Raw genomic sequence first — 24,028 nt, forward strand, 5'->3', positions numbered from 1 at the left:
GGTGAGTGGATAGGTACCCATACATTTAATCTGTAACTGACTTATTTTTCCCTTCTGTGTGTGCATACTGCATTTCACTTTTATACCCCCCCCCCCCCCCCCGGTGCTCTGTTGTTCTTTTTTTGTTTTCCTCACATAAAATGCTTTGGATATTAGCTGTTCTAATGAGAGTTCTGTGGCTGTCATAGCTGTTATTTGCATATATATGGCCATTCTCTGCATGCACACATTTTGTACCATTAATGTAGGAACAAGTGGTGCGGCTTCCACATCTGTAGGTATCTTGAATATAATTGTGTGCGTGTGTGAGTGCAGATATGAGAGGTTTCACTCTTCACATCAGTTGGGTGCAGCTTTTTGTGTTTACTGTTTTGCATCTTGATGTCACTTGCTGTTGCAGGACTTTTGGACAGTCTCATAGGTTCATAGGTGATTACTAAGCTAATGGCACAACAGCCTATCCAGGATATGATAGTATTATATCTTAATTCCCCAGATATGGGATGAGGTAGCATCAGGGTAGCGGGTCTTACTCTTCATGTATTAGAGCCCTGGGTCATTTTACAGACTACATTTGTCCATAAGGCACATGGGCAGTACCCAAGGAGTGAATTTGTGTTTCCCCATCCATTTTTCCAAATTGTTTTAAAGAGAGTGAGGGACACACTTTATTTTACAAAGATGGGAAGTTTATTCCATAGATGCATCCTTTGGAATGTGAACCTGTCTCTCCAGGAAGTTTTGTTAGAGTCAGAAGTAAGGTTCAGGTCCATGGAATGAATGTGCAACCCTTGTTTAATTTTTCTTGTGGATCTGTAACATTGTCATCAGGGCTGAATCAGAGAATGCCTTGTAGGTCAGGCATATGTCCCATCTCAGTAAGCAATATGAGATGGAGTAAAGGGATGGGGCATTTAGTTGGTCTACATAAGACATGTCTTATGCTTTGTATTTTTTTTTTAGTGAGAAACTGCTGGGGCCACTTCACTTGCTGTAAGTGCCTGGTTAGGTACATGCGGAAGGAAACATTGCACTTGATTATGGGCCTGATGAGGGCCAAATACAATGCCACTATGACTTTTTTATGTTGATTCCATACCTTTACTTCAAGTTAAGCCACACAGAAGGATTTCCTTACTACTGTAGTTATCTAGTGGTCAAAGTTTAGGCAACTGTCTTTGTACCTAGGTCCCTCACCACTGGGTCTACTTTTAGGGGTGTCCTATCAGTATTATAATTTGCAGGAATTTCTGATTTATTGAAGGGTATGATTGTAACTACAGCAGAGATGGTAAGGGAGACAGCTAGAGAGGTGCTTGGTGTGATATCTAGACAGAGGAAGGAGGACAAGGAGAGCTGGTGGTGGAATGAGGAAGTACAGGAGAGTATACAGAGGAAGAGGCTAGTGAAGAAGAAGTGTGATTGTCAGCGATGAAGAAAGTAGACAGGAGTATAAGGAGAGGAGCATGGCAAAGATAGAGGTGGCGAAGGCTAAGGATAAGGCATATGGAGAGTTGTATGAAAGGTTGGACACTAAAGAGGGAACAAAGGACCTGTACTGATTGGCTAGACTGAGGGACCAAGTTGGGAAAGATGTGCAGCAGGTAAGGGTGATAAAGGATAGTGATGGAAATGTACTCACAAGCGAGGAGAGTGTTTTGAGCAGATGAAAAGAGTACTTTGAGGGGCTGATGAATGAAGAGAATGAGAGAGAGAGAGAGAGAGAGAGAAGGTTGGATGATGTGGGGATAGTGAATCAGGAAGTGAAACAGATTAGCAAGGAGGAAGTACGGACAGCTGTGAAGAGGATGAAGAATGGAAAGGCTGTTAGTCCAGATGACATACCAGTGAAAGCATGGAGGTGCTTAGGAGAAATGGCAGTGCAGTTTTTAACCAGATTGTTTAATGAAATCTTGGAAAGTCGGAGGATGTCTGAGGAGTGGAGAAAGTGTTTTGGTACCTATTTTTAAGAATAAGGGTGATGTGCAGAGTTGTAACTACAGAGGGATAAAACTGATCAGTCACAGCTTGAAGTTATGGGAAAGAGTAGTGGAAGCTAGGTTAAGAAGGGAGGTGATGATTAGCGATCAGCAGTATGGTTTCATGCCGGGAAAGAGCACTACAGATGCGATGTTTGCTCTGAGAGTGTTGATGGAGAACTTTAGAGAAGGTCAGAAGGAGTTGCATTGTGTCTTTGTGGAGTTGGAGAAAGCATATAATAGGGTGCCTAGGGAGGAATTGTGGTATTGTATGAGGAAGTCAGGAGTGGCAGAGAAGTATGTAAGAGTGGTACAGGATATGTACGAGGGAAGTGTGACAGTGGTGAAGTCTGCAGTGGGCCTGACAGATCCGTTTAAGGTAGATGTGGAATCATATCAAGGATCAGCTCTCAGCCCTTTCTTATTTGCAATGGTGATGGACAGGTTGGCAGATGAGATCAGACAGGAGGCTCCATGGACTATGATGTTTGCAGATGACATTGTGATCTGTAGTGAGAGTTGGGACCAGGTTAAGGAGACCCTGGAGAGGTGGAGATATGCTCTAGAGAGGAGAGGAATGAAGGTTAGCAGGATTAAGATGGAATATGTGTGTGTGAATGAGAGGGAGAATAGAGGAATGGTGAGGATGCAGGGAGTAGAGTTGGCGAAGGTGGATGAGTTTAAGTAGTTGGGATGAATAGTTCAGAGTAATGGTGAGTGTGGAAGAGAAGTGAAGAAGAGAGTACAGGCAGGGTGTAATGGGTGGAGAAGAGTGTCAGGAGTGATTTGTGACAGATGAGTACCAGTAAGAGTGAAAGGGAAGGTCTACAAGAGGGTAGTGAGACCAGCTATGTTAAAAGGGTTGGAGACAGTGGCACTGACAAAAAGGCAGGAGTCAGAGCTGGAAGTGGCAGAGTTAAAGATGTTAAGATTAGCACTGGGTGTGACAAGGATGGACAGGATTAGGAATCTGTATATTAGAGGGTCAGCTCAGGTTGGACGCTTTGGATACAAAGTCAGAGTGGCGAGATTGCGTTGGTTTGGACATGTGCTGAGGAGGGATGCTGGGTATATTGGGAAAAGGATGCTAAGGATGGAGCTGCCAGGTAACAGGAAAAGAAGAAGGCCTAAGATAAGGTTTATGGGTGTGGTGAGAGAGGACATGCAGTTGGTTGGTGTGACACAGCAATGTGCAGAGGACAGGAAGAAATGGAAACAGATGATCCGCTGTGATGACCCCTAACGGGAACAGCCAAAAGAGAAGAAGATGAGTATGCATTTTTTAGCATTTAGTCTTAGACCATGGTTTTGACACCAGCCGTTTGCCATTCTTAGGACTGTTTGTAGGATGTCAGCATCATTTGGGGATTCAGTGCTTGCTCAGAGATTCCATTCAGAGAACATGGTGAGCTAGAGGTCCCCAACATTGGCCTTCACTTCAGAGAAGTATAGCAAACAACTCGTACTTAACCATATAAAGACAAAACTCCTATTCCTACCTAAATGTTTCTACAATCTTAAATCCTCTGTCAGCATTTCTTCATTTAACAACATCTGTATCTCATCTGAACCCCACACAAAGCTCCTTGGAGAAATTATCGATAACCAGCTTAAATTCGACCTTCATGTACACCACTGTATTAAAAAAAAAAAAAAAAAAAAAAAAAACATCCAAAGCTCAGCCTTGTTTATAGAAACAGAAAGTTCCCTACCCCCAACTCCAGAATCTCACTCACACAGGCTTATCTTCTTCCGAACCTCTTCTACTGCTCTCAGATCTTACTAAGTTACAGTCTTCTCTACTATACAAACTTGAAACCGCATACAACAAAGTCGCCAGATTTGCAGGCAACCTGACACCAAAATCACACCACTGTCTTGCTCTCTAAACTGTCAGCTGGTTAGAGTTTCCTAACCAACTCTTATTTACTCAACTTCTTCTGATCCAGACTATTCTAAAGAAACCCTCCTCCTGCCCTAGCATTTCCTGTCTTGTCTCCCTCTGTAACCCACAACGCTCCCTCAGAAGCTCAGACCAATTTTTCTTCCAAATTTATAAACCTAAAAAATCTTTTGGGCCAAATCTCTATGGCTACTTTCCTGTTCTGTCATGGAAAAAGCTTCCCATGCACCTCAGAAATATTACCCATGCTCGTGAATTTACAACAACTCTCAGAAGTTACCAATACATCCCCTGGAGATGCCACTGCAGTCATCCCACTGGATTCCTTCTCTACTCCCTTACTCTTCTCCATCCCTCTCTTTCCTTCCCACATCTTTCTTTCCCACATTTTTGCCATCTTCTCTAACTTCCTGTGTATTACGATAGTCATCTACTGCTCTCCATACCCCTCCAAATTCTTGCCCCTTTAACTTCCTTCCAGTAGTCTGACACTAACTCCCCCTTTTTCTTCTACACCCTCTCCTATTTCTCCTCACACTCTAACTTGTGAAACTAACTGCTGTAATTATCATACTCTACCAGCATAATCAATTTTTCTGCCTTTCTGTCACTTTATTCATACCCACCTCCTCAGTACCCACTACTAATTTGAAATGCCTCAGTTGCTGAGTTCCCTTACTTGTACTGCAGTTTGCATCAGTTTTGCCATATTTTTATATACACTTTTTATTGTGATTATTATATTTTACTTTACTCCTGTTATTTTTTTTACTTGCATAATTTGTACTGTGAATTTCTTTCTTGCCTAATTTCTACTGTGATTTTTTTTACTTGAATAACTTGTACTGTGGAGCTTTTCTCCCTGGGCCTCTGCTGAAAAAGGGCACAAGCTTAGTCGGACTATCCTGGTCAACAAATGGCAAATAAATAAATAAATACATGTGATGATGTATAATGTTTGTAACTAATATGTTAGCGTGGTTTGTTTTCTTTTATGTAAATGTATATTTGCCTGTGTCATAAGTGCTAATTCAATAAATGTGATAGAAAAATGCTGAGTATGCAGGCAGCATGAACCTCCTTAGTTATAGTCGTATTCACCCAGATCTGTAAAATGATTTACTGTTATTTCCTTGATAGCAGGACGGTTCTGTGAGGAGCTGGAAAAGGCAGAGCTGCTTTTCCAAAGAAACTGTCTTGCCAAGTGTTTTCCCTGCCTGATCCTATTTTTCATTAGTAGAGTTCCTGATTTTTACTGTTTACTTTTTTTATATTTATTTATTTATTTATTTATTTTTTGCTGTACTGCAAGGTTAGATTTTGTGGTGACCCCCCCCCCCCCCCCCAATGTTAGTATGTCAACTTGTCATGGTGATTCCTCTGAAGACCTCAGTTTTCTGAGGGATGACTGTGTACAGAACACTCCCTTAACATTTCTTAGGTTTTTGCCCTGAGAAGCTTGTCACTTGAACGATGATCACTTTGAACTCCCAGCCTCCCGGCTGCTGTAATGAAGCATGTGTTCTTTGCCACCCTTATTAGGATATGAAGTCTGTTGTCAGATGGGTTAGCTGAGACAGAAGTTCAGAGGGCAACAGCATGTTTGCACAAATCAAAATTTTGTTTATCTAAGAAGCTCGCAGTCCAGAATTGGTCAGTTTTATGGGTGCACATTTCTGCATGTTTAATGGTATGAGATGGCCAGGATTGTCCAGTCAAATTAAAAGTACTAAAAGTATTTTAATATACCTTTTACAAGTCTTCATTTGTAAAATGACTATGGTTAGCTGAAGTGAAGATATGAAATTCACTTTGCCTTTAATGTGACATGGAAAAAGGGATGACTTTCTTATTAAATATTTGTTTTGTGTTGAGTGAATGCTCCGTGAGTAAGTGAATGCTTGCACAGTCACTTTTCAGAGAAATAACTGTATTGCATAGTTGTTAAAACTGTAAGTGCCACTGTTGTATGCATGATAGAGCACTTATTTTGCCTGTAATCCCATGCATTTCAGACTGTCACGACGCATTTCAAAACCCTACACTCTTGAGGTTGTTCAAGTACTCATTGTGAAAGCGACTATTAGTTTGTAGGCATTTTATATACTGCATTCTGCAGCAACATCACATAAGCAGCTTTATGTACAGCCACTGTGCTTGACTGTTTCCTCGGATTTTCAGTTTGTCATCATCCCACTTGAAATCCAAGTGAAGTTTCAACCCTGATGTGTCCAAATATGGTAGCAGTGCATAGCTGGCCACGCAATGTTCTCTGCAATGCCCGTTTCACACACGTGTTTGTTTTTGTTTGGGTCTTGTATTTTATCTTCATCATTAATGTACCCAGATGCAATAGTAAATAGCAGAGTATTCTAAAATTAAACCATATAAGGGTATGCATATGATTTTATTGGACATCAGAAGGGCATGTAAGCTATTAGGCCACTAACCAGAATGTTCTTAGAAGTGCACTATTGTTTTTTTAAGAGCAAGTCTTTGTGTAGCTTATTTTAACTTCAGCTTCTACTTTATTAATGTGTAACTCTAAGCACAGCGCAACAAAGGTATGTGAGGAGTTGCAATTGGAACAAATGCATAAAATAAGGAACTGTTACAAGAATGATAAATTGCCTCAATAAATGCACACTAAGTGTCCATTAATAACATGAATAAAGTAAATGTAAAATGTATCAAAATTAAAAAGTAAAAAAAATATATTGTAAATTCTAAATGAGCTTGTAATGAATTTAATACATCAAGTCCAAAAATTGTCCGCAGCTATCTATAGTAAACCAGGGCCAGTAAAGTTAGATTGCAGTACGGATTGATAGGAGAATTAAGTCCAGCAGGCTACAAATAAGAAGATTAACATTTTAGTTATTAATAAATTTTAGAAGAGGTCCCAAACATTGAAAAGGTAACACAGAACACTCCAAATGTTAAGTGGAAAAAGCAACATCTTCCATGTTACAGGTACCACACGAAGCCTTCAGCCTCTTCTTACAATGTACTGCAGCTGGAAGCCATCCCAGTTAGTTAAAAAAAAAAAAAAAAAAAAAACTGGGGATCATTCGAAGAAATCTATACACGTGCAACACAGATTTACAAAATGTTGTGGCCTTTAAATAAACACTGCAGCAGTCTGTCCACCCTAAAACAGTTTCCAAAGATATAAGCCAGAATCATTAATGATTTAAGCAGTTGCACTTGGAAAATGACTGTACAGTTTTTATTAGAGGAATAATCTGATTTAAAACTCTTGATTATTTTGTGCAGTTGTGCATGTGACTATATATACGTATTTTTGCATATAAACACATATCGTGTGTGTATGCATGTGGCTGCATATCTATATCTGTCTATAGGGTTTGCTGGCTTTTGCTGAAAAAGTCAATTTTATAAACGGAGAAAAAGCTTGTACGTTTCACCAAGAATCAGCTGATCAAACTATACCATCTTTTTTTCTGAGCAAGATCACAGAACAGCAGGGATTGGGAATTTTGCACGTTTCCCCACTGTAGTGAAATCTCAAAGTTGGTATGTATAATTAGCAGGGGGGGTGAAGGCTGCAGGGGGGCTTGCCCCAGTATAAAATATTTTTTTCTTTTTTTTTTTTAGGTTTTGATGTTGAAAGTTTCAGTTATGTAGGTTCAGATTATTGGCTTTTGAGTATTTGCACATTCAGTATTAAGCCGTATGCGAGTGTGTATGTGTGTGTGTTGATCCTTTGTGGATCGATGTTTAAACTTTTTGACAGGGTTCAGTCATTGCTGGATCAAGTGCCTCTTTCAGTAGGAGGCAAGATTTATATATATATATATATATATATATATATATATATATATACACATATGTATATATATATATATATATGTATGTATATGGTATGTATGTCTGTATATGTGTATCTTTCTATCTGTCTATATATATGTGTGTGTGTGTGTGTGTGTGTGTGTGTGTGTATGTATAAATATATATATATATATATATATATATATATATATATATATATATATACACACACACACACACATGCATAGATGCAATGTGTGTGTGTATGTATGAAATGTATTATATATATATATATGTGTGTGTGTATGTATGTATGTATAAGCATATACACACTTTGGGGTGCCAGTCTTATGTCACATAACACTATGTCGACTGAAGCATGTTAACTAATTTGAGAATGAGAGATTGATTTCTTGCATGTAAAATTACTTATTCTGAAAAAGTCAGTTATTAAACAACTGTGAAGTACACAAGTAAAGTGATTGCATTGGGTGTAATTTTAATAATAAATGGCAGTCGGTTACATTTTGAAAGACTTAGTAAAAGCCTGGCTTTAATTGTGAGTCCTGCTTCTTCATTGGATACAACAACATGAAATAATGTTGCCTGATAAAAGATCACGTCTTAATGTCCATTAGAGAGTTGCATGTGGTACTCCCGCCAGACATTATACATTGTTTAGTAAGGTATTAGACACTGTCCAGTATGTACACCCAGTGATTCTAGGTATCTTTGCTTTATAAAGCAAGCCCTTTGTTGACCCAGGCTGTCTTCAGATGCTCTTTGTATAGATCGCTACTGCAGAGGTTTCTGTGATTTAAGGAAGTTATCTGCAGCTGGATGTCCACCTGACCGGTCACACTCAAAGCTTTTTGTTGAATGGGGTGTAAGGCTAGCCAAATTTTGGGCAAATGGAGCAGTCATTCATGCCATCTTCAGTTCCTTTTTTGCAGTAGGCATATGCTGTGTTTTGGCAAGAATGTTTCTGGTCACTTGGTTTAGCTTCTACCCCAAAGCCACACTTTATAGAATTTTTCAAAAGGTAAGCCCCTTGTTGGGGAAATCTATTTCTCTTTGCTAGTAAATGAATGAACTCCTAAGAAGTGTTTTCTGGGGCATGACTCTTGCATACCTGAAAAACCTCTGAGACTCTGGGCATGAGATCCTTAGAAAGACTTGCATTCTCAATGATTTGTTTTTGGAGTCCCCACCCCACAGCAGACTGACAGATATGTGTGCTTTTCACTAGAAATGCCCACACAAGTAGAGATGACTTCCTCAGTACCTGACTGGTGCAGAAGAAAGCTGGAAGCTGTCATGTAAGAACCAGAGTTGGAACAGGCACTGTTATGCATTGGAGAGTTTCTGCCAACCAAGAGAAGTAATTTAAAGGAACATAGACACTCAAGAGATTTGAGGGTAAGGGGGCATTGAAAAAGATGTGACTAAGTAATGGAAGACCACTGCCTTTTTGTTTAACAGGATCAGTTGCACTGAGTCAGCCGAGGCAGTTTCCAAGCCCTCAATCTGAATGTTTATTTTGGCTATTGGCCACTGTCCATCCCATTTGGAAAGGATAGTAGTTTCCAGAACATCTTTCCCTGCCACTTTCCATATGGTAAGAGCTGCAGATACAGAGCCCTCTTTCTCCAAAGCATCTAATTCTAAAATCCTCATAAAAATAATGTCACCAGCTATTGGCTGAGCCAGGACCTTCATACGACTTTATTTCCATGGGAATCTGACCATAACAGGAACACGTCCACCATATCTCAGACCACAGAGGCCTCAATAATTCCTTTTCTGTCACCCAGCAAAATTTGACCCAGTAGGAGTTTATGTAATTGGCTAAAGACTTCTTTTCATTTTGGCAGGAGGCCGCCTCCTTTCCCTGTCTACTGTTTGACTTCCTAGACATAAAAGTGAAAAAGTGAACTCCCTTGTCCTTGAGCAAATCTGCGTTTCCCAAAAAGAAAGGCACCAAGAAACCATAGATACTGTATTTTAATATAAAAAATATATAAAATCATCCAAAATAAAACATGTTAAGCACTTTCATCATATTAAAATGACTTCATCAGAACAACTCACAGTTACCATCCACATTTAAATAGTCTCCCAAAAATCCCTGCACATCAGTTAATGCACTAATTAGTCAACGTTTGAACATTTAAAGCACCACATACCAAGAATTTGTTTGTAAACTAATTCTTATAGTGTTCATACAATTTTGATATTAAGTACACATGTATTATCACTTACTTCATGTTTGAACACACAGATTTTCCTAAGAAAAGTTTTACAAAAAATGCATTCAACTTGAAAATAACAGAAGATAATTTAAAATAATTTATGTTGTTACTCAGTTGATAAACTTAACCTATGTAAAATAGAATGTTTATTGTCTGATTTGATTAGCCCTTTCCTTTAACACTGAAAATATAGATATATGATCATTTAATGCAGGATGAAAATTTGCAGCCAGCCTAAGCTGCCACATTAATTCCTTTTTATATAAATCTGTTTAATCTGGTTGGATAGGGGACTATGTTGAATAACACACGCTTGATTATAGTTCCTATTGTTAGAATTCATAGGACCATCCTGTTCTAAAATGTCCCCTACTTTGTCCATTCCATCACCAGTTTTATCCATCTTCAAACTAACCATAGGGTGTGCACTGCCCAGTAGGGGTTTATATCTCTTCCCCCATTCACCAAGCACCTCCATAATAATGGGTTCAACCATATTAGATGGATACCCCCTCTCAAAGAACATATTTTTTAGAAATTCAAGCCCTTTGATTACATCTTCTCTCTCTGAGGTCATTCTAGCCACCCTAATAGCCTGACCCTTAACTATACTTTTTTTCCTGTTTCTGAGGGTGGTGGCTTAAATAATGTAGATAAGCACTGCAAAATGTTGGTTTGCGGTATACGTTAGACTTAAAACCTTGTTTTGTCTTAGAAATCTTCACATCTAAGAAGTTGGTCTCTGATTTATTCACATCATAAGTAAATTTCAAAAAAGATGTTTGGTTCAAATATTCTATGAATAGGGTAATATCTTCTTCCTTCCCCTTCCACATAATAAAAATATCATCCAAGAAGCTCTGATATGTGAGTATGTCATCCCAAAATTTGCTGTTAAAGACCCATCAAAGTTCCCAGCCAAACAGAACCAGGTTGGCATATAAAGGGGCACAGGCAGCTCCCATGGCAACACCCCTGCTTTGTTGATAGTATTTTCCCTCAAAATATAAGAAATTATTATCTAGAACAATGGCCATAATCTCACAAATCAGCTGAAGTTGTCTGCATTCAAATGTAGGGCAAGTCTGTAATATTTCTTCAAAAAGTTCCATCCCTTCAGTTACAGGTATACCTATGAATAGATCCTGTATGTCTATAGTTAAAAGAAATGGCATCATCAGATCATAGCTCAGGTTTTAGTTGTTCCAAAAAATCCCACGAATCTTTCAGGATGTGTGGTATTCCTTCCAAGGTATGTCTACAGGTTCTATCAACAAAGATGGCTAAATTATGGGTTTTGGACCCACTAGCCACCACAATAGGTCTAAATGGAGAGGACTCGATATTGTTATGGATTTTTGGTATCCCGAAGAAGACAGGGAACCCTAGGGTGTGTATTAACCAAAATGTTATAAGTTTCATATGTAATTCTTTGTTCTAATAGATATTCTTCCAAATACCCATCTATTCGTTGGTAAACTATGTTAATTTGATTTTTTGAAACTTGCAGGTAGTTGTTTTCATCAGACAGCATTCCCTGCATAGTGTTGATATAATCCTCAGTGTTATAAAGGACTATACCACCCCTTTGTCTGGGTCCATGATCTGGACTTCCTCCAAAAGGGTGGGGGGAGATTTAGCATATGCTTACCAGATATTCCTTGATATGATTCAGTTAAAGTGGGAATGATTTCCTCAGACTCACTGCCTGAGTACATCTCCTTTATGGAGACCTTCAGCCTCATGAATGAGAATTTTTAGTGGGAGTCCTGAGAAGTGTCCAAGATTTAAAAAAGAAAATTAAAAACTGGACGTTGGAAACCTGATTGGGTTTAAATCTTCTGCAGTATTGCAAGTATTTTATGGCCTTTAAAGGTACTGTTGCAGTGACTTTATTGAAATATGACTCTCAGCCTTCTACTGCAAAGAAACCCAGCAGGTTCTACAGGGATCAGCAGGCTCTTAGTACCTTTATAAAAATCTGATTGTGGACCCAGCAGTGGTTTCCTTTGATGCAGTCAAGGCTGTAAATTAGTCCTAGGTCGCTGTACCTTTCAGTCAGATGTAAAGTTTGGGATGAAGGCGTACACACTTGCCATCCTCATCTTTCTGAGCAACTAACAGATCCACCTGGCAAAATCCCAGGGGCAAATGCTTAAGCAAAGTGAGGAGCATGCCCTAGAGAGCAAGAATGAGATGATGAAAGTTCAGGTTTTCAGGCTGGCCCAGTCAGCACAGAAAGACGACAAACATGTAATTAAATGTGGACACTGATCTAAGTGCCACATGTAGGGCATTTGGCTAGGATATCACATATTCGAGATATACTTGGTTAAATAGGGCCCTCACACAAGACATTTTCACAAAACTAAAGGAAAAAATAAAATAAGCACTGTCAAGCAGCTGTTACATCCACCTCTTTTCCTAGATACATCCGAAATTATCTGCCTAAACACTAGCTTGTCTGACACCATTAGAGTGGTCAGCAGGCTAGGTAGAAAAAAGCCTTTGTGAAACAAAACTGACAAGGAAGGATAAAAAGTGTCAGAGACCTGTTGGCAACAACTCTGTGGGATGTTCATCTCAGCCTTGGTTGTGATGACAAACGGACCTCCCTTCCCAACCACAGCTGACCCCAAACAGCATGGAAACATTCATCTCTGGCAATGTAAACCTCAGCTGGCCCACCATCTCCTCACAATCTCTGAGCCAAACGATTAATCTCTTTAACTTCTCTCAGCTAATAAACTACCCTGCCAGACCCAGTAAAGATGACCAGTCAGTAATGCTGAGGTAGTGTGGACAGAGCAAGCATGAGTAGGGTTGCATTACTGAATCCTTATGTGGTCCAGTATGTGGAAGACCCCATAATTACTGTTTGAAGTGGCAGGGCACTCTTATTTATCAGTCCCTTGTAGAACAGGTTAATCCTATTAGATTGGTGGTTTCATTTCAGGAGAGACAAAAGTTTTTTTATACTAAATAGGGGACATCTAGCAAGGTCACAAGGGTCCCTGGTCTTTTCAGTAAGTGCCACTGGATGTTTACATGCACCTGAGCTACCACTAGCTTAGCTAGATGGGACATCAGTGTAACATGCAGCACCTCCTATCACTCCCCTGCAGGGTCAGTAATATAAAAATAAAATCCAATTTTCTGGAGTGGAATAGAACTCACAACCATATGATCTGCCAGAACCAAAGCCAAGTGTGGTACCTGTTAAGCTGTTGACAGTTACATGATTTTAACTGTTAATTTCTAAAACTTAAAAATTACATTAATAACTATTAAATGAAAGGCCTGTTTGAGGATGTTTCCTGATTTTGTTGACATTACTGGATACAGACAGATCTGTAAGTGCTGCTTAAAAGTCTGATACAGTGACCAGAAAACTTGCTTATTTGAATGACTGTGTGTATTATAATTTGATTTTAGTTGTAAAACATTTGACTACAAGTGTATATATAGGTTCATAGGTGTGTACTAGGTTAATGGCCCTGGAGCCTTTACAAGCCTAGCCCATAGAAGTGCCCTGACATTGTGCCACCCAACGTTAGTTCCCAGTGCCTCTATCAAGTAAAACCACTGGAGTGATCCCTGGGGTGAACTTTCTATTTCCCATCCACTCATCAAGATTTCTCTTGAAGAGGACCAGTGAGGTGCAATGCTTGATATGTATGGGAAGTCTGTTCCAGAGCATGGGCAGTCTCTGGGTTATGAACCTGTCCCTCTAGCATGTTCTGTTGATTGCAGTAATGAGGTTGAGGTCTCCGGAGCGTGTGGTGCGGAGGGATTGAGAGGGATTGAGATTTCTTTAGATGTAGCATTTCTAACAGAGCTGGGTCAGACATGGCTTTGTAAGTCAAGCAGAGATTGCCTCTAAGTAGGTGGTATGAGACAGAATATTTGGAGTTTTTTGAGTCTGTCCATATAGGACAAGTGTTTAAGGCCTAGGATCCTCTTTGTGAGGTACTTTTGCGGCCTCTCCAGTTGTTGCATGTGTCTAGTGAGGTACATACCAAATGGGACATTGTACTCGATGATTAGCCTAATGAGGGAAGAGTAGAGGGAAACAATGACCTCTTTCTTCCTGGATGCAAAACCCTTAGTAATGAGATGTGCCACATAGAAGGACTTTCTGACCACAGTGGCAACGTGGTGGTCAAAAGAGAGGTTGCTGTTAACCTGTGTTCCCAGATCTTTTATAACAGCTTCTGTGTTCAGAGGACTACCATCAATGTGGTAATTCAGGGGAACTGGGTTTTTCCCAAGGGGGATGACGACACATTTTTTGGCTTTGAGCTTAAGGCCATGGTTCTGACACCAGTCTTGGTGTCATTGAGGCCTTTCTTTAGTATGTCAACATCACTTGGGGAGTTAATAATAGCTCCCAACTTGCAATTGTCTGTGAATTTTGTCAACCAGAGTCCCTTTGTGTTGGCCTGGACTTCAGAGAAGTATATTCCAAACAGGAGAGGACCCAGGACCAAACCCTGTGGGACTCCACTCGTGACTGGTCGGCAGTCTGACTTGGAGTCAGCTACTTTCACACTATGGGTTCTATCTGTGAGCCAATTTGCAACCCACCTAGTGATATAGGGGTTTATGCCTAGCTTAGTGAGTTTTTCTATGATTCCTGAGTGGGGAATGTTATCAATGGCCTTGGACAGATCAAGGTAGGCTGTATGAACCACCTTTTCTTCATCCACACCTCTGGTGACTGACTCAAAGAAGTCAACCAAGTTGAGCAGGCATGATCTCCCTTCACAAAACCAAACTGCGTAGGATTCAGAGTTTGGAGATTCCCTGTATCCCTTGTTTATTAGATCCATGATAATGCGTTCCATAGCTTTGCATATCAGACTCATCGGGCTAATTGGGCAGTAATTCCCGAGGTCTGTAGTCGCTCATCCTTTGTGGAGAGGGATGACTGTAGCAGTGCACCATTCGGTAAGGACAAAGCCTGAGGTGAGGCTGTGATTGAACAGGGCACACAGGTGAGGTGCCAGTTCACTCTGTAGTTCATGTAGAACACAGCAAGAGATATTATCAGGTCCCATAGAAGCTGTATTCATGGCCTTGGACAGTGCTGTTTTAACCTCTGCTACTGAGTGCCTGGCAATCTACTGGTATTGTGATTGGTCTTTTGGGGGGAGAGGGGTAAAGTTATCACTGAATCTGTTGGCCAGTATATTGGCAGTAACTGTTGGCTCGGTATAGGAGGTACCATTTTGCAGTAGTTCATAGCAAATCTGGGTATTGCTGTGGAGATTCTTTACATAACTATAGAAGGCCTTGTGGTTGTCTTTACTATCTGCTGCAATTCTGTTTGCATAGCTAGCTTTAGAGTATTTGATGAGGGATCTCAGCCTTTTGTTGATGCTGATAAGGGAGTTTTTCCAGTCTTGGGACTTCACCTTATTCTGCATCAGTTTCCTCCTTCTGTTGTAGAGTTTGTTTATGGCAGGGGGCCATCATATTGGCTTCCTTTTTTTTTTTTTTTTTGAGGAGAGCATCTTAGTTCTGTTGGGTATGGCGAGATCCATACATTTGTGTACGTGTTCGTACAGTGCATTGGTGCATGATTCGCAGTCATGCAACTATTCTCCATTTGCATGGGTGCTGTGAAGTTAACCACCTCTGTTTTTAGGAGCCCAAAGTTAGCTTTGGAGATGTTTTTTATGGTGGTTACCTTTGTGGGGGGGGGGGGGGTGGATTTCCAAGGTGATTAGTTTGTGGTCGGATCTAACCAGGGACGAGTTGACTATTAATGTAGAGCAACGGTCGCCCATGTTAGTACTGACCAGGTCAAGGATGTTGCTACCTCTAGTGGAGGTAAGAACGAGCTGGTCCAGGGCATTGGAATTAATGAATTCCAGAAAGCATTGGGCATCAGATGGAGCTCCCTTGGGCTAAGTGTACAGCTTGTAAATCATACTGTTCCAAGTTCCAGAGCTCATCCAGGGTTTCATTCACCTTGTTTATTTGACATTGTTTCATTTGAAAACAGAAAATGACCTAGTTAACTTGAAGCATCTGTAGGTACATCAGAGCTCTGCTTGTGAGATTTATTAAGGTTCCTTGGTGTGTTACAAGTCAAATACGAGTTTGGCTCAAGAAAGCTCCTTCTGATGCTTAGGTAGTTTTGTGGTCTGTTTCCTGTGCTGTATGTTTGATGGCTGCATTATATTTTCCTCTGTTGTCCCTAAAAGTACTTGTGTGTGCTGTTGGGTGAATTAAGAATAGGCTGATTAACTGAAGCACAAAGCTGAACCATACTGGGTCATCTTGTAAGCAAAAATTCCAGTTTATTGTAATCCTCATGTTTATTCATGAGCAAACGGCTAAATGAGCATGATTTGTGTGGATCCAGGAGAAATTCTGATATGCTTGATCATTAGTTTAACAAAATAGCATGCTGTTTCATATAACTGTATATCTAGCATTTTGATGCTGTGTAATAATATATTGTAAATATATTAAATAGTAGTTACTATGTTAAACTGTCTTAGAAAATACCAATTTGAACATTTGATGATTTCAGTGTTTCATTTCATGTGAGTGAATGTCTGTCTGTTTGTTTAATTGCTGTTACACAGACTGTGCAACCAGCGATGGTAGTTATTGGTAAGAAATTAGATGTCTGAAATTATAAAACTTGTAAAGAGAAGCAAATGGCTTGGTAGAATGAGTGATGATAACAATTTGATCTTTATTAATATAAGAATATTAAGAAAAGGAGGAAGAATCTGTCCAGGATAGTGAAGCTGGCAAGGAGTCTAGGGAGTCTTGGGACAGCTAAAGAAGAAGTAATGGAGTTATAAATGACAGCAGTGGCATTTGCAGACGAGACTGTATGGAGATTGCACATACAGGAGGAAAAAAAAACGTGGTTTTGGAAAATGAAAAGTGGACATTTGGTAGCACTACAATGAGTACTCGAGGGTTTGAAAGCAGATGATGCTTAGGGGCTGTGTGGGTTATCAGCTAGTATAATGCAAGTTTGCAGGAATTAATAGAAAGCTGTTGGTGAGCTCATTTTGCCAGAAATTGCACAAGAAAGGAAACCTTACTAGGGTGATACCCCTGCCTTAAAAGGATCTATTAAGTGCAGAACAGTCTGTGTGATATTGGTAGCTTTCAGGATGCTTACTTGAGGAGATACCAGCATTTTGTATAGATAACATGCTGACGAGTGAGAGGCAGCGTGAATTTATAGCAGAGACTTCTTATGAATTGAATCTGATAAGCTTCTGTGATAGAATTAGGAACGTTTTCACTGAAAAGTATTCCCAGTGATAGATAACATAGGACAGCTTTGCAATGCTTAGCTTTTTACTTCAGTTCCAGCCTAAGATGCTTTCTCTGCAGAGTTTACTTTTCACCTTGTGTCTGCCTAGATTTTTGCTGGGTGCACCGTTTTTCTCCCATGTCCTGTAGACATATTGTTGGCAGATTGGAGTTTCTTCATCTTTTGGGTATGGGTGTTTATCAGGTGAGTAGACTAGCATCCTGTCTAGAATTAATATGCCTATTGAGTGCCAGTATAGGCTTTATCTCCCTTGCAATTTGGAAGGCTGTAATTAAAGGACAAGTCTTTAGAGAGTGGGAGATTTCTGTCTTAAGCATAAGAGAAACAGCATTGTTATGATATTGATGCAGAAGGTTGTTTGAGATACAGTTTCTTGAGAAATGATAGCACTGTCGCCTCACAAAAAGAGGTGTCCTGGTTTGACTTTTGGCTTGGATGCCTTGCCTTCAGTGCAGATTCTATGTCCTCTGTGGGTGTTCTGGTTTCCTCCTACATTCCAAAGATATACAGTAAGTGGATTGGACACTCTAATTTAGCCATAGGAGTGCATGTTGAGTGTGGTGTGGAAGACCTACTGTGGCAGGGCTAGCCATCTGGCAGTGTACCAACCCCAAGTGCAAAAATGGGGAAATAGGTTGTGGATGGATGGGAAGTAAGTGGTCATGAATGGCAAATTGCTAGGAGTTTGTTTTTTAAGTGATATAATAGGAGACCTAGAGTACACTGGATCAGAGGGTGGTACATTATTAAACTGAGGATAACTTCAGGATAAGATGGAATCCTTACTGGAGTAGATCTGGCTGTGTGGTGTGGCAGCTGAGTGGAGACGCTACTAGTGCACTTTTAAGTTATGTCTAGTTCCCCAGAGGACTTCCATCTTGTGCGCAGTACTTTGTTGGAGTCTCTGAGGGAAGCATGCATGCTGGATTTGTTAACCTGCAGAAATGAACACCCTGACTGGGTGGTATAGCAGTAGAGAAGTTCATTTGTAACTTACAACTGGTTTCATTTGCCTTTCACAGGTACCGTATGTACAGGAAGAGTCAAACAACAGGTTTCCCTTCACTAATTACAATTTTTTCGGCACCAAACTATCTAGACGTATACAATAATAAAGGTAAGATGTAGATAATTCTGTAGTAGTTGTAGTGAAAGCATTGCTTTCCTTATGTTAATGTGAAAAAGTGTTTTTATTATAAGTTGTAAGTACCATATCTCACGTAATTTCAGTTTAATGATTGATTTTTGCTTGCGTTTTAAGTATTTGAATGTTTTTCATAGAGTTAATATTTATCACAATAAAGTTTGCAAAAGATATTGCAGTGTCATTGCATGCTAAAACTTTTTGCAGAATTCATGTGTAAATCAAAGAAAATAATGTAAGCTTAGAGAAGGGTGCTGTAAAAGAAAGTATGTAAATTTTAAGTGCACAAATGTAAAATTAAATGCCTACTTGGAGAATTCAGTTTGCCTTCATTGAGATACCCGAGACTTCACTTATTGGCTATGTGGTTTGTTTTGTTTTGAGTAACTAGGTCTTCAAAAATATAGAACAAAGTACCAAAACTGTTGAGTCTACTGCTATAATTTTTTTACATTATTAACACATATAACAATATAAAAATACATAATAAACCAACAAAACCATTTACATGGGTGCCTAAATTAATATGATCAAAAATGTCATTAAAATACAGTATGTGATCGTATAGTATATCAGTCCTCTCTCTCCAGTATTTCCACCAGGTTTTGACAGGAGCTGTAATAAGAAGTGATCTTCTCTGTTCTTTTCCTGATAGTTGTTAATTCCATCTAAGATGCAAACAACACAATGCTTCTAAAATCTTTAAAAGTTGGAGATGTTTCACTTTTCCAGTTTGTTGTAATTGTCTTGCATCTAATGGCTAAAAGGATCCATAGCAATGAAAACTTTATTCTAGACACACATTGTGGAATGGGTGCATTAAACAAAATAAAATATTTAGATAACTGAAACTTATCATTAAAAAACTGTTTGTAAAAAAATGGTTTACCTTATCCCAGAAAGTTTTAAGTAGTTGACAATCAAATAATGTGTTGCTACTATGCCTTCAATTTTGCTTTACATCTCCAGCAGCCAGTTTCTTCTATAAGCATTAATTCTAGTCTGTGGGGGTCTCAGAAGTAAAACTATGAAGTAATTTCCATGCAAATAATTTCTATTGCATTGACAGGGAAGTACATGTAGGAGAAACAAGTGTTACTCTTTTCACAATATCATCAGGAGCTTGAGTTTTAATTATTTTATAATAATCACAAAAATTTCTTTATAATATATTTTAGTGCTTTTAATTATTTTATAATTTTTTGATAAATAACCTTTTCTTTGGACAGCATGATTTGTTATGTATATCATCAGTAGCTTGAATGTTAATTATTTTATAATAATCGCAAACATTTTCTTTATAATATATTTTAGTGCTTTTAATTATTTTATAATTTTTTGATAAATAACCTTTTCTTTGGACAGCATGATTTGTTATGTATATGAGATAGTCAACAAATTTAGGGATGTTTTGTCTAATAGTTGGGCTCGTTAACTCTAATCTGTTTATAACTTATTGCCTTAGATGTTGTATTGCTAGCCAGATATTACTGTCCACATTGAATTTATTTTTAACTTATTCCATTGATAGAAGTTTTACCAGTATATAACAGTTGATGCCAGTAGATTAGCTCCTATTCTTTAAGAATTTTGATTGTGGCCGCATCAAAAATATTCATATAATTTTGGGTACAAGCAATGGGGTATAATAAAAATATCCAAGCCTTGATATCTGGGCTCTTGTTTGATAAGTATTGTATAATTTTAATGCATCTGTTATACGTTTAGAACATTTATATTTCTTTTTATCAAAGACTGTATATCCTCTCACCATTCTGAGGAGATTATTAGATACCAACTCTGTGTATTGTAGTGACATTGAATGACCTGATTTTAACCAAATGCTTTCATGCATTTGTTTCCATCTAGCTGATAAGAAGTGTTTAGTCAGAAGGACAAGGTCTTTATGTGACAGATGATAATACATAAACCTCTATATCAGGAAGATGTATGCCCTCAGCTTCCCAGTCATTTAAGTGATGATTAATAGCTATTCTGGGTCTGCTAATAAACCATACAAAATTAGCATTAATCTGTTAAGTGTTTTATATATTGTTTAGGAGGGAATAGAGAATACTTGTATAAAATACAATAGTTTTAGAAAAATAATCCCTTTTTATGTATAATCTGTCCTCCATTGTAAAAAAAAATTTGTTCCATTTTTGTATGAGGAATTTTTATATGATTTAAAATATTATTATAATTAGCAGTGAATACCTCTCTTAAATACATGGTTAATATGACCCCTAAGTATTTGATTTTATTATCAGAGGTAAGATATTGAGAACATGTCTTATTTAAATTATTTTCATCAGAGTTTATTAGTAGCAATTTTTTTTTATTTTCATTGAGTTTAAGACTAGAAATAGACTGAAAGTAATCAATTGACTTCAGTAAAGCAGGTAATGAAATAACATTGTCATTTATAGTTAACAGAATGTCATTGGCAAAGAATTGAGCCTTCATTTATAGATTATTCCCAACCAGTATGCCTGTAATGTTTATACTCATTCTAGTATAGTATGCAAAGGGCTCTATTTGCAAAGCAAACAACAAAGGAGATTAAAGGGCATCCTTGCTTTGAACTTTTTAGTAATTGCTTTAGAAGTAAAAAAAACATGATCCAATCTTAACAAAGGCTAAAAATTTCTCATAACGTGATTTAATTAATTGAGTAAACTTATGTGAGAATCCACAATTTTCTAGCGCTAGGATTAGATAATTCCAATAAACCGAATCAAAAACATTGTTTATATCCAGATTCACTAGGGTCATATTTCTCTTAGTAAGATTTATATAGTCTGTCAAAGAAAGTATTCTTTTAATGTTATCATAAGTGTTCCTGCCCTTTATGAAGCCTTTTTGATCCTCATCTACTAATGAAGGAAGCAGCTGCTTAATTATGCATGAACTGACCTGAATAATTTGTAATTAACATTCAAAAGGGATATGGGTCTATAAGATGAACATTCATTAGCACTTTTTTAGATTTCAGAATAGGAGTAATTACTGCATACTTCCAAGAAGGAGGTATGTCTATGCCTTCCTTTACTAACACCTTTAATAACAGAACTACAGCTTCCTTAGGTAGGAGTTTAAACATCTCTGGAATAATATTATCTGTACCAGGATTTTTATTAAGCTTTAGCTTATTAATTTGAGATTTAAGTTCAGTCATTGTTATTTATCAATTAACTTAATATGCTGATCCTGTAGTTTAAACTTAATGTTTGTCTTAAGAAAAGAACTTAAAATTTGTGGTTCTAATTCAGCACTTTACAAGTTAATGTTATAATGTATTTTAAATGCTTCCAGTATTCCTTGTAAATCTCATGCTTTCTTCCTGGAGCCTGGTATATGTACTTCCTTTATCTGATTTGATTTTATCTTTTTAGTTCTGTTTGCTATTCTTTTCTGATTTCTAGGGTTCATCAACTAAGAAACAAGTCTAATCTTCTCTAGATCAGTAGTTTTGTGATGCAATATTTCTAAATATTTTTATTCTTCTCTTCCAGTTATAAAAGTGCTTCATCCCTTTCTGAATGTTAAGTTTTAACCTGTCAATGTTTGTTTGCAGCTCCACTAAGTCTTTATTCCATTGCTTTCTCCTCTTATACCATGCTAAAGATTTGCCATACAAATAAGACTTCAGTGAGTCCCACATTATATTGTGTGTGTGTGTGTTTTTATATATATATATATATATATATAAAGTGTCTTAAGTGAGATTTATTTCAAGGAAGGATCGTATTTCCTTGATAAGCAATTCTTTAAAAATCTTTTAAGTTTGTTATATAAGATTGTATTCCAGTGATATACCTCCTTTGTCTTGTGTATGTTTCTAAGTTAGATGTTAAGTGCATTATGATCTGATAAGGGGCAAGAAGTTACTTTAACTTTATCTAGCCCTGCATTTAATTCTCTTGGTAAGTATATTCTATCAATTCTTGAGTGAGACCCATGCCTATGTGAATAAAATGTGTAAAATAATGAGTCTGGGTCAGCATATTCATTTATATCTACTAAATTAAACATGTCAGTAAATTCAGCCAATGCCTTTGATTATCCGGTTTTCTTACATGTGTTTATAGATTTAGTGTTTCTTAATTTATTATGCAGTTAAAATCTCCAGCTAGTATTATATTACCTTTAGAATATTGTATAATGTCTTCTATGTGCTGTTTAACTACTTTAACTCCTAGACCAGGAATTCAGTAGAGATTCACTAATTTATATTTTTACCCATTTAGATCTAAAGTTACTAAACAAAGCATTCCTGATCTATATTGATAAGTATTTACGACTTTAGGGATAATGGCTGAGTTCTTCCATTAAGTCATGCACCTCTTGTCTTTTGCAGTTTATAGGTCACATTAAAGGTGAGAAAAGTTTTGAAATGATTTGTTGTGGTCTCAGTTTTTATATCACAAAATCCTGGCATTTTAACAGGGGTATGTACACTTTTTATATCCACCGTATTTGATATTACCAGAGAGAAGAGCAAAAACGTATATAGAACTAGAGGAAATTATTTGTGAAATGACTATATTCCTAATGCACTTAGGTACCCAAAAAGAAGAAAAAGAAAGTAAAACATTAAACATTGAATTAAAAAACAGACTATACAATCTATGGGGAAAAAGGTCACCTACACTTGAATTGCCAAGCCAATCTAAGTACACCCTCTAAAGAACCTATACAAGTTATCCCTAAGTCTGACTATGTAACAGCTTTATTTGTAACAGAAAGTAGTCAGTCATTATTTTAAATTATCTATCTAAATCATTTACAAATGTATACCAGTTCCTATACAAAAGGGATACTGCCATTTAAAAGTACATATAAATGCAAACTAAGATGCAGTGACTATAATAAGCAGTAATACAAATTTAACTTCTTCACCATACACTTCTTATAACCAACCAGATATAACAATTTGTTCATAAATTGTAGGACAAGTGCATACTAAAAACATTTTAAACATTAAATATATTATTTACATAAACAGAGTTATTAAACAACTTTCTTTAAGCCTGTAGAATCAAGTAGGGTAAGTGTATGTATCATTTTAGTTAGCATGAACAGCTCTTGTTTTACCTTTAGCTAGTGTGGTTACGTCATGTCTGGGCTGTTTAGTTTCATTTTGAGCTGATCGCACTTTTGTGAAGGGATTTAATCTGTGGAATTACTTGAGTGCGAGAAAAGGACTTAGAAAATAGAAGATGAAGCGTTTTAGCTCATGATCTTGGTGGGAAACTGAGAAGGAAAGGTAAGTAAACCTTAAAAGCACTTCAAAATGTCATCTTGCGCTTTTGAAGTGGCTAACTGCAATATCCTTCACTTCACAGGTATATACAAGTCTAAAATCATAGAATCCAAAAGTAAACATTAGATAAATACAGATATTTAAAGGATTAGTTGAACTGATATATAATTAGTATAATTCCTAATGTAAAATCTCTGCAGCAAAGTATTTATGAAAACATTACATTTTCACCCTTTATATGTTAATGTACTTTAACCACCATTTAAGTGTTACCAATAAGCATTAAATTCACCACAAAAGTCTTACATTCATTAATAGGATGTATAAAAGTGCACTGAACAATTAAGTGAAATAAGAATAATCCATCATTTCTAGTATTT

At 37.6% G+C, this 24,028-nt stretch overlaps 1 protein-coding gene across 6 annotated transcripts in view; it reads left to right on the forward strand.

Moving 5' to 3' along the window:
* The window catches only part of PPP3CA (protein phosphatase 3 catalytic subunit alpha), a 2,125,362-nt gene that overhangs the window by 1,664,093 nt on the left and 437,241 nt on the right, over nt 1-24,028 (forward strand). For all 6 annotated transcript variants that reach the window (XM_044062110.1, XM_044062111.1, XM_044062112.1 and 3 more), the window contains exon 8: nt 18,261-18,355. In XM_044062110.1, coding sequence (XP_043918045.1) covers nt 18,261-18,355 — 95 coding nt within the window. The remainder of the gene's footprint in view (nt 1-18,260; nt 18,356-24,028) is intronic.

This window comes from Protopterus annectens, chromosome 2.part1 (genome assembly GCF_019279795.1).
Source record: "Protopterus annectens isolate FY-2018-M chromosome 2.part1, PAN1.0, whole genome shotgun sequence".
NCBI classification, from domain to species: Eukaryota; Metazoa; Chordata; order Ceratodontiformes; family Protopteridae; genus Protopterus; species Protopterus annectens.